Below are 12,228 nucleotides of genomic sequence, written 5' to 3'. Positions count from 1 at the left end.
CATGTTCTTTCAAGGTTGTTGGCATTTGCAGTTAGAGAACTTTGCCGTTGTCAAACTTTGGGATGAGCTACTTAAAAAAAATTGCAGTTGGTTATACGTTGACAATTTAGGGTCTCTGTTCTGCATTTAGGGATGTAGTTTAGAATTCTCACGGAGGGGAGGAATTTTAGAAGGACACTGGCTTACAGAAGCATCTTAAAGTTCTCCATCTCTGCAGTCACGGGTTCTCAAACCAGCTGTAAAAATCTTTAAGGAAACCTTGACACACGCACGAAGGACTTTCGCATTTTTAATTAGAAATCTCATGTCAGAATCAAAACCTCTCTCACTTCCTATTTGAATGTTGTCTGTAGAAGAAATTGGGAAGATTCTAACTTCTCTAAATAATGTGTTGGAATCCGAATTTTGAGTTAGTTACAGAATGTTGCCATTTAGGAATCTCCCCTCTTGCTATGTTTAAACTGTTCCTTTTCTTTGCAGGAACTGCCTGCACGGTGCATAAATCTTGGTGGACGGCCTGGCTGCAGGCCCTCCCATTGGAACCCAGGCCGCATTTCGAGTGGATAGTGTTTGCAGCACCGAGTCCCAGCCCGTGTCTGCATCATGCCAGCCTTGTCCACAGGCTCGGGGAGCGACCCAGGTTTGTGACCCTGTCCTTACTTTAACGTGTCTTGTTCACAGTACAAGACTGCATGGCTGTTGGCAGGTGCAGATAGGTCGTGCTTGTTTTTTGTAACCAACACAAGGGGCATCCAGTCAGCCTTCCAAGATCAAAGTTACTGGAGGGCATTGGCTGACGCTGCTGCCTCTAGGTAGCGATGGTTTTACTGATGCTCCTGTGCCGTATTGCATTTTGGAATAATGCCATACATTTACATGTCTTTAATTTCAATTTTTATTCTTGTTTTTTTAATGGTCGCACCCACACATATGGAGGTTCCCAGGCCAGGGGTTGATTCGGAACTGCAGCCCCTGCCTACGATGCCACAGCCACAGCAACACAGGATCCAAGGAGCATCTGCGACCTACACCACAGCTCATGGCAACACCAGATCTTTAACCCACTGAGCAAGGCCAGGGATTGAACTCGAATCCTTGTGAATACCAGTTGGGTTCTTAACCCGCTGAGTCACAATGGAAGCTCCTACATTTCCTTTTAAAAAATTAAGTAATTTTTAAAGATACAGAAAAATGTGGAAAATACCATAATACTCATATTACCTTTTGCTCTGGTTTAATAATAGCTATGCATATATATACACATATATATATTTTACCTGTCATTTTTTTCCCCATTTTTTTTCCTTCCATTTTTCCATTTTCTTTCTTCCTGTCCAGAGGTTAAAAACTATTCTGAAGTCGATAAATGTCATTAAAGGACTCAATTAAACATACTTCACCTTGTGCTCAGTTGTACGATTTAGTGATACTTAGAGTCAGGATTTCCAAGGAAGGGGGAAGAAATGCAGGTTTGTATGTATGTGTGAAGTTCCCCTCCTGACCTGATTCAGGAGGTGGAAATGGGGGTGGTCAGCACCTCTTTTTCAAAATTATTTTATTTTTTGGAGATGCAATCATGAAGCTTTATTGCGGTTGTTTCCCTTACCCAGACGAAGGAACCAGTCCCTTTAACTTGTCGTTCTATTTATGTTCTCAAGGGGACAATGCTCAGTTACTCCAGAGGCCAAGCCGTTAAAGTCTCTGTTTTTATACAAACAGGGAAGATGTTTCTTAAGGAAAATTTAAGCTTGTAAATGGGACATGGTTTCCATAATTAAAACAGTTGCAAAGAGCATAAAGCACAGCTGCCTTATGTGTAACAAAAGATGCAAACAAAATAGATTCAAGTTGTTTCTCAGAGAGCACAAGGAAACAGCACTGAGAGGACATTTAAAGGTAGGAGTTGCAAAAATAAAACAATCTTAGCAGGGACACTTAACGTTGTTTTTTTGTTTTGTTTTGTTTTGGTTTTTTTTGGCTATTTTCTTGGGCCGCTCCTGCGGCATATGGAGGTTCCCAGGCTAGGGGTCGAATCCGAGCTGTAGCCGCTGGCCTGCACCAGAGCCACAGCCTCACAGGATCCGAGCCTCGTCTGCGACCTATACCACAGCTCATGGCAACGCCGGATCCTTAACTCACTGAGCGAGGCCGGGGATCGAACCCACCACCTCATGGTTCCTAGTTGGATTTGTTAACCACTGAGCCATGACGGGAACTCCAAAATTTTCATTCTTTACCGTGGGTCTGGGCCCATGGAGTCTGAGACCAATCTTTCTCTCCACTGAATGTTTTAGCGGCACCTTGGCCAAAACAGAAATGACCTGGCACCACGAACCACTTTCTTTGTGCTTTCTATGAGCCCACATGTGACCACGTCCCTACCACACAGCGTTGTGGTGGGAGAGAAGGGTCTTAGCTGTTCTGTGAATGAGGGTCAACTCTTGATTATCTACTGAGGGATGGGAGAGGGGTGTAACTGAGGGAGGATGGCAGATATTCCTAATACCTGTCACCCTAATGTCAGCGCAAGAGATCCTGTTACACAGTGGAAGGTGGCAGCGCCCCTGAGACCCTGGGGATAATACTCTGACCTGTGATCTGAGGTCCTCCCCATGGAGTCAGAGCTGGCTCCGCCCTGCCAGCCTGCCAAGGAGGTGATCATAAGGATGTGTTGGGGCATGAGATGTTAGGGGCTCATGACTGCCCTCCCCAGTGCCTTGCATCTGGCAGCCCCCAGCTCTGGCTCTAACTCCAGACTTTGTTCTTGGTGAGTTTCCGTAGCACTGGGGATGTGGGTGGGCACCTCTTTGAAGCCCTTTTCTGGGGATCCCAAGAATCAGCCCCCCTGTGCTCTTTCTTTGTATCTTTTTTTGTTTCTTTGTTCATTTGTTTGTTTCCTTCTCTCTCTCTCTCTCTCTCTGGGCTGTACCCACAGCATATGGAGGTTCCCGGGCTAGGGGTTGAATTGGGAGCTGCAGCTGCAGGCCTACGCCACAGCCACAGCAACACCAGATCCTTAACCCATCGAATGAGGCCGGGGATCAAACCCACATCCTTGTGGAAGCTAGTCAGGTTCTTAACCCACTGAGCCACAGCGGGAACTCCCAGAATCAGCACTTTTAAAGAAATTTCTGGACCCTCCCCAAAAGTGTGAAAACAGAACCTAATACCCTTCTGTCAGCTGAGGTGGCTGTCTCATACTGCATGGTTACTGGCACCATGATATTAAAACCGTGGAATCACAGCTATTGTGTTAGGAACAGGTGCGGTGGCCTTCTCCTTGGCTCTATCTGCTTGGAATGTTCTTTTCTGTTTCAAGCAGAACCATACACACACTTTGGCAAGTTTTGTCTTGTCTTTATCCATTAAGAGGGGTGTTTTTCTTTCTTTTTCTTTTTTAAATGCGAATAATCTTATTCATTCATTCATTCATTCATTCATTTATTCTTTTGGGGGTGCACCCACCACATATGGAGGTTCCCAGGCTAGGGATCCAATCAGAGCTGTAGCCACTGGCCTACTCCACAGCCACAGCAATGCCAGATCCGAGCCATGTCTGCAACCTACTCTGCAGCTCATGGTAATGCCAGATCCTTAACTTCCTGAGTGAGCCTAGGAATCGAACCTGCATCCTCATGGATACTAGTCAGATTCATTTCTGCTGAGCCACGATGGGAACTCCAAGAGGGATGTTTTTCTACTGAGGATTAGTTTTTCTTAGGAAGCGATGTGGATTTTTAAATTACAAAAAAAAAAAAAAAAAAAAAAAAAAAAACAACAAAACTTTTTTTTTTTCTTCTTCTCAAGACATTAACTTGGAAGTGGGCTCCTTTGGAAACATTTTTTCTTTTCAGTTTTTATATAGTCCTACATTGTGTTCAACTATATAAAATGAATGATTTAACTTTCCATGGTGGTTTGGGAAATTATAGATAAAATTTATTTGAACCATAAATTTACTACACTTCTGTAATGAAGAAGTTTTATGCCTTGCTGTTCACCAAAAAAAATGCTTTAGTTTAATTGAATGCAAAATATTATTGATTACATCCAATGTGGGGAATGATTAAAATGGAATATTTATAGTTTATAAGGCAGTTTAGGTGTCAGACATGAAAAAGAGCATAGGCTATTTAGAATTGAAAAGGAACTTTTCCACATGTAGCTGGCCCACTTCATACAAATCTAAAATGCCTGAGTGATATATATATATATATAGATAGATAGATATGGATATATCTATATATAATATTGATATATATATATATATGGATATATCTGTCTCTATATATGGATATATATATACACACACATATATATTTTTTTCTTTTCCTTTTTCCGTGGCACCCACAGGATAAGGAAGTTCTCAGGCCAGGGATCGAATCTGAGTCTCAGCTGTGACCTATGCTACAGCTGTGGCTACAATGGATCCTTAACCCACTGTGCCACAGCAGGAGTTCTACCTGTGAGAAATATTCTTAAAACATTTTTATGTTTTATTGAAGTATAGTTAAGTATAAGGTTGTAACAATTTCTGCTACAGCAAAGTGACCCAGTCATACATATACACGTATCTGTTCTCTCTGATTCTTTTCCCACGTAGATTACCGTAGAAAATGGGGAAAAGTTCTCTGTGCTTTACAGCAGGTCCCTGTTGGCCAGTCATTCCATAGACCACAGTGTGCATATGCCAAAGCCAAACCCCCAGTCCATCCCTTCCCCCACCCACCTGTCTGCTTTGGTAACCATAAGTTTTTCAAAGTCTGTGAGTCTGTTTCCTTTTTTTTTTTTTTTAAGATTCCACATATAGGTGATATCATATGATGTTTCTCTTTCTCTTTCACTGTTTTACTTCATTTAGTAAGAGAATCTTTAGTTGTATCCATGTTGCTGCAAATGGCATTATTTCATTCTTTTTTATGGCTGAGTAGTATTCCGTTGTATGTATGTACCACATCTTCTTTATCTGTTCTGCTGTCAATGGATATTTAGGTTATTTCCATGTCTTGGCTATTGTGAATAGTGCTGCTGTGAACACAGGGGCGCATGAGTCTTTTTGAATGAAAGTTTTGTCTGGATGGATGCCCAGGAGTGGGACTGCTGGATCATATGGTAGTTCTATATTTAGTTTTCTGAGGAACCTCTATATTTTTTCCCATAGTAGTTGCACCATTGTACATTGTGCAATATTTTTGACCACTGTGTCCCAGGAGGTTTTGAGTCAGGCAGAGGAGACATGAGTTATAAAAGTTGCTGCATTTCAGGGAGCCCCGAAGTACAGTGGGCCCGTCGGATGGTAATGGTTCCATTGTAGTTTCCAGTCTGTCAGATGCAGTTGACCAGTCAAGGGTCATTTTTACTCTCAGCAGCGTTGCCTAGTGATCTCTTGCTGTTGTTCTGTCTTGGCATCTCCAGGGGAACAGAGTTAGCTTCACTGAAGGACTGATCTCATGCAGCAGGAAAAGGCACCAACTCACAGTGGCCCCAGTGTTCATGTGGGAAAAATTTCTGCATCAACTTCTACCACTTCTTCTTCCTCTCTCTGCTTATTTCATTAAAAGCAAACAATTAGTTATACAAGTAATACATAAAAACATTCTCTGGAGTTCCCTGGTGGTCTAATGGTTAGGATTTGGTACTTTCACTCCTGGAGCATGTGTTCAATCCCTGGTCTGGGAACTGAGATCCCACATCGAGCTGCTGCACGCCGTGGCAAAAATAAAAAACAAACCAAAAAAACCCTCAAAAAAAGTCCCCGTAGTCAAAGATACCTGGATAAAAAAGGATAGATGCCCTTACTATCCCCTTCCCTTCCCTTGGTTTCCTTTTCCTTCTCAGTTTGATGAGTATCCTGCAGGAATTTTCTGTATGTTCAACACTTCTGTGCATATGTATGTAAATATATATGTACACAAATATATTATGTCTTAAGAAAATTTTTTTTTTGTCTCTTTAGGGCTACACCCATGACATATGGAAGTTCCCAAGCTAGGGGTCAAATCGGAGCTGTAGCCGCTGGCCTATGCCAGAGCCACAGCAACACAGGATCCGAGCCTCGTCTGCGACCTACACCACAGCTCACGGCAACGCCGGATCCTTAACCCACTGAGCAAGGCCAGGGATCGAACCCGCAACCTCATGGTTCTTAGATTTGTTAACCACTGAGCCACGACAGGAACTCCCATGAACCAGCCTACTCTTAATGAAAACCCTGATTTGGTTCCTTTTGTAGTGTTTTAAGAGAAAAGATGTGCACACTTAATGGATGTTGTCAAATTGCCCTCCGCAGGGGTTAAGCCGCTTAACCATCTATGAACAGCACATCAAATTTAAAATTTTGCCAGTTTTCAATATCGATGGGAAAATATAATATCTGAAGTGTACTGACGTTGAACATATTTCCATTTGTTTTATGGTCACTTATTCTTCTGTGGTTTGTTTTGTTCATGTCCTTTCCCTGTTATTCTATTGGCTTATCATTAAAGAAAATTTTTTTTGACCGCATCTGCGGCATGTGGAAGTTCTCAGGCCAGGGATCGAACCTGCACCTCCGCAGAGACCTGAGCCTCTGCAGTCAGAGTCTTAACCCACTGTCCCACAGCAGGAATTCCTCATTTTCTTATTTATTTGCGGAATGTATGTGTCTGTATTTTGTATATTAATCCTTTGGGTCATTTTAGGTGGAACACCATTTTCTCTGGCCAGTCCTGTGTCCTTTTATTCTTCCTTAAATAGTGTCATTTTAAAAAATAGAAGTTGGAAACTTTTTTATGGACAAATCATTGTCTTCTGATTGGTGAATGCTTCTTTCTCTCCTGCTTGAGAGAGAGAAATTTCCACCCTAAGGCAGGATTATGACACAACACTGTAAGACCTTCTTTTATTTATTTATTTATTTATTTATTTTTTGTCTTGTTGTTGTTGTTGTTGTTGCTATTTCTTGGGCCGCTCCCACGGCATATGGAGGTTCCCAGGCTAGGGGTCGAATCGGAGCTGTAGCCACCGGCCTACGCCAGAGCCACAGCAACACGGGATCCGAGCCGCGTCTGCAGCCTACACCACAGCTCACGGCAACGCCGGATCGTTAACCCACTGAGCAAGGGCAGGGACCGAACCCGCAACCTCATGGTTCCTAGTCGGATTCGTTAACCACTGCGCCACGACGGGAACTCCGACCTTCTTTTAATAATTAAAAAAATTAGTTTTTACACCTTCGGAATTTCTGTTCAGTTAGTTTTCATGCAGAATGAGCCAGTAATCTAATCAAATCCAATTTTCTTTCCCACATGAACAGCCAGTAGTTCCAGTATCACTTACTTAGTAGTCTGTCCTTTTGATGCAAATGTGTATTGGCTCTCCTGTGTATGCCAGCATTCTGGGTATTCTGGGTGTTCTGGGTAGTTTTTCCTAGCTGTTAGGATCTGGTGATCTTATTTTTTTAAAAAAATTTTTAGGTGAACTTAATTATTTAGAGAAATTTTAGACTTAGAGAACAATTATGAAGCTAGTAGTGAGAGTTCCAGTATACCTTTATCTTGTTGCCCTGATTTTTATTTTTTCAAAAATAGCTTTCACTTTCTTTCCAAGGATGCTGATGTTCGAACACAACACACACCAGTGTTCCACGGATTTTGATAAGTACCCTGGCCTCAACTGTCACAGTGAACTAGAGAAGTACAGCACATAATGCACAGATATTTTATATGTTTTGAGGTTTTTTTTTTTTTTTTTTCTTCTTCTTTTTTTATGGCTGTACCTGCGGCATATGGAGGTTCCCAGGCTAGGGGTCGGGCCAGAGCTGCAGCTGCCGGCCTACACCACAGCCACAGCAATGCCAAATCCGAGCTGTGCTTGTGACCTACTCCACACCTCACAGCAACACCAGATCCTTAACGCACTGACCGAGGCCAGGGATCGAACCTGCAACCTCATGGTTACTTGTCGGATTCATTTCCATTGCGCCACGATGGGAATCCTACATATGAATTCTTACCGATTTCTCCAACTCTACTCCATTGGGAAATGCATCATTTAGCCTCCTTCCCTTATCTGTAAATTCCTTGTCCAACAAGGTTATACCTGTCTGCCTCCAGCCTTCATCCATGTACTTATCCTCCCGTTCCAGTGTACCTGTATAGTAGTGTCTGAATTGCTACCTGTCCCTCCTTGGGAAACGGCTTTTATCAGCTAGAGAGTTGGTCTTGTTTTTGTACCTGTGACAGTACCATTCTGTTTGCTATTTATTTTCTTTTTTGGATGCACCCGTGGCATATGGATCCCGAGCCAGGGATCGAATCTGACCTGCAGCTGCGATCTATGCCACAGCTGCAGCCATGCCAGATCCTTTAACCCACTGTGCTGGGCCAGGGATTGAACCCATGTCTCAGTAGCGGCCAGAGCTGCGGCAGAGACAACACTGGATCCTTAAACTGATTCACCACAGTGGGAACTCTTCTGTTTTTAATCTTAGGGAATCATTCTTTTCGTGCATAGTAACTTAACCTAGTTTTAATTTTGTAAATTCATTAGGTCTGATTTTTATAAACATCATATAATGTGAAATATAATATATCTATATAGCTATATATAGATACACAGAAATGCATATAAAACTTTTATAATACAGTTTTAAAAGTGCTTATAATGGCAACATCCACTGGACCGCCACCTGGGTAAAGAATTTGAATACCTTGAAAGCAATTGGAGTCCTTAGAGATGGACAGAAAAGAAAGATTCCTATCTCACATGGTCCATCAAACATGTTTTAAGCATCCCTAGGCGCTTGTGTTTAGTTTCGCCTGTTGAGCTTTATAATTGGAATTATACTGTATGAACTTTTATTTAGGTTGGCGGTGAGAAAGAAACAAATTATAAATTTGTAAAAGTGGATACATAAAATATTATAAAGCCACTCATGTCAGACTCCTAACCTACTGTACAACAGCAGGAAAGCCATCATTTGCCTTCATTTTGAAAGGTATTCTTATTAAGCATAGAATTCTAGGTTGGCATTATTATTTCCTCAGTATACTGAGAACCAGAAGATGAAATGAGATCTTTAAAGTTGCTATTTAGAAATTGGCTCTTGGGGAGTTCCCATTGTGGCTTAGAGGAAATGAACCCAACTAGTATCCTTGAGCACATAGGTTCGATCCCTGGCCTTGCTCAGTGGGTTAACGATCTGGCGTTGCCGTGAGCTGCAGTGTAGGTTGCAGACATGGCTCGGATCTGACATTGCTGTGTCTGTGGTTTAGGCCGACAGCTACAGCTCTGATTTGATCCCTCGCCTGGGAACTTCCCTCTGCTGCAAGTGCAGCCCTATAAAGGAAGAAATAAATAAATAAAATTAAAAAGTAGAAATCAGCTGTAAGACTCTGTTTTGAAGTAATCTATCTTCTTTCTCTGGCTGTTTCTAAGATTTTTGTTTTGTTTTGAATATTAACAGTTCTACTCTTATTATGTGTCTAGGTAAAATTTCTTTTTCTGTATCTTGCTTGGAACTCTTTTGGCTTTTTGAGTGTGTATATTTATGTATTTCGTAAATTCTGGAACATTTTCAGTTTTTATCTTGTCAGATATTACCTATGCTATATTCTCTCTCTCATTTCTCTTTTTAATATGTCAGTTAAATATTTGTAGGACTTTTTCTGTACCCTCCTTATCTCTCATATCACTCTTCTGGATTTATATCTTTGCGTCCTTTTATTCTTTTCTCAGAGTAACTCTCATCTATCTTCCATTTTAAATAAATCTTTCAGGAACTATATTTGACCCCTTTAAATCCCTGCCCTAGGATTTTAATTAAGAATTTTCTTTGACTTTTTAGGGCTGCACCCATATGGCATATGGGAGTTCCCAGGCTAAGAGGTGAATGGGAGCTGTTGCCGCCAGCCTACGCCACAGCCACAGCGACACCAGATTCGAGCCACACCTGTGACCTACACCACAGCTCACAGCAATGCCATATCCTTAACCTGCTGAGTGAGGCCAGGGATCAAACCCATGTCCTCATAGATACTAGTCTTGTTCGTTACTGCTGAGACATGACAGGAACTCCCAGTTAAGAATTTTTAAAAACAAGTTCTGTATAGTTCTTTTAAAAATGTTGATTGCACCATAGAAAAGTCTTGTTAGGAAATCTGATTAACCTTATTTCTAACATCAAAATTGATATTTTTATCTTTAAATAAAACCATTTATTGATCGATTCAATGTTAGAGATATTGAATATATATGACTGAAATACATCACCAAAGGAAGTCATTTGATGTAACAAATGGACTTTATTAGCGTGGTCTGTCATGAAAATGTTTTGTTCTCATCTTTCACTTGAAAGACTAATGTGATCATTCCCGCCCCCCCTTGATCATTTGTATATTTCATCATGGAACTTGCTGCTGTTTTCTTCTAATAGCTCCCCAAAAGAAGTATACTCTGCAGGTTTGAGCTGACCCTCTTTATATTTTCACAGTTCCCTCCATGGCAGGTCCAGCTCACTAGGCATATGGGTAGCTGGTAGCTGGTCTCTGAACAGAAAGCAGTGTGTGAATCCACATTTGGGTACAACATTTTCTTTTTGGCAGTAGTGTACTTCTTTGTACATATGGCTCATTCTCCTTTTAAACTGAATCAGTGCACTTATTTTCATCCTTGTCTCTGCTCTCAAAATATTTATAAACTAAGTGAAGAAGTTCTCTCCATGTAGTTTTTTAGTGATAAACAGAAAAATCATTACATGGCATTTTTCTCCCAAAGGCGCACAGGTGCAGACTGTGTCTCAGCCTCTCTCCTGCTGGTAGTTTCCGCCAAAGGAAAGGTCAGTCAGTGCTTCCTGGCATGCCTCCATGGTAGCAATTACTCTTCCACATTGCATACCTTTGTTGTTGCAGAGAGTCCAAAAGAGTCACTCAAGTAGGAATTTCACTAATAATTTTCATCTACTGTATAATATTTATCTTTCATTTTGAAGCTCATTTTATGATCTTTATGGCAATAGTATGACTTCTGTTTTAGCCGTAAGTAGTGCAGTATTTCATGTGGCTATAATATAATATTTGCCATGTTAACCATTTTTAAGTGTACAATTCAGTGGCATTAACTATATTCACAATGTGAAAAGTTCTCGCTGTGGGACAGTGGGTTAAGAATCCGACTTCAGGAGTTCCCGTTGTGGCTCAGCAGTTAACAAACCTGACTGCATCCTTGAAAACGTAGGTTCAATCCCTGGTCTCGCTCAGTGGGTTAAGGATCCGGCATTGCCGTGAGCTGTGGTGTAGGTCGCAGACGAGACTCGGATCCTGTGGTTTCTGTGGCCCTGGTGTAGGCTGGCAGCTACAGCTCCAATTGGAACCTTAGCCTGGGAACCTCCCTATGCCACGGATGTGGCCCTAAAGAGAGAAAGACAAAAAAATAAAAAAAAAAGAATGTGACTTCAGCGCCTTGGGTCACTGCAGAGGCATGGGTTTGATCCCCAGCCTGGTGTGGTGGATTAAGGGATCCGGCTTAACCCTTAACAGCTTTGGCATAGGTTGCAGGTGTGGCTCAGATTCAGTCCTTCACCTGGAAACTTCCATATGCTGTGGGTTAGCCATAAAACTAGGGAAAAAAATGTGCAAATATCATCACTATCCAACATTCTCATCACCCCAAACAGAAGCTCTGTATCTCTTTAGCAAGTAACTCCATTTTCTCCCACCCCTAACTCTGGCAGTCACCATTCTTTTCGGTCTCTGCCTATTTTAGACATTTCATGAAGAGTCTACCTATTTTAGATTTTTCATGTAAGTGAAATCATACAATGTTTATCCTTTTGTAATGTATTTATTCCACTTAATGTAATGTTTACAAGGTCCATCCATGTTCTAATTCATGTATCAGAACTGCATTCCCTTTTATGGTTGAATATTCCATTGTATGTATATACTGCATTTTGTTTTTCCATTTATCTGTTGATGGACATTTGGGATGTGTCTTCCTTTGACTATTGTGAATAATGCTGCAGTGTACATTCCTGTACAAGTGTCTGTTTAACCCATGTTCTTTTAGATGTACCTAGGAGCAGAATTTCCTGGTCATATTCTGTGTTCAGCTTTTTGAGGAACCACTCGACTGTTTTCCACAGTCTGTACCATTTTATATTTCCACCAGCAATGTATGAGAGTTCCAATTTCCTTACATCCTCATCCATACTCATTACTTCATGTATTTTAAATATTATAGCCGTCCTGG

General features: G+C 41.4%; 1 protein-coding gene across 8 annotated transcripts in view; it reads left to right on the top strand.

Annotated features, from left to right (window-relative positions):
* MPP7 (membrane palmitoylated protein 7) overlaps positions 1-12,228 on the top strand; it is a 265,984-nt gene that overhangs the window by 55,120 nt on the left and 198,636 nt on the right. For all 8 annotated transcript variants that reach the window (XM_021064727.1, XM_021064733.1, XM_021064732.1 and 5 more), the window contains exon 2: positions 481-640. In XM_021064727.1, coding sequence (XP_020920386.1) covers positions 604-640 — 37 coding nt within the window. In that variant the 5' untranslated portion in view covers positions 481-603. The remainder of the gene's footprint in view (positions 1-480; positions 641-12,228) is intronic.

This window comes from Sus scrofa, chromosome 10 (genome assembly GCF_000003025.6).
Source record: "Sus scrofa isolate TJ Tabasco breed Duroc chromosome 10, Sscrofa11.1, whole genome shotgun sequence".
NCBI lineage: Eukaryota > Metazoa > Chordata > Mammalia > Artiodactyla > Suidae > Sus > Sus scrofa.
The sequence above is the reverse complement of the archived record's forward strand: the minus strand, read 5'-3'. Positions and strand labels throughout refer to the sequence as shown.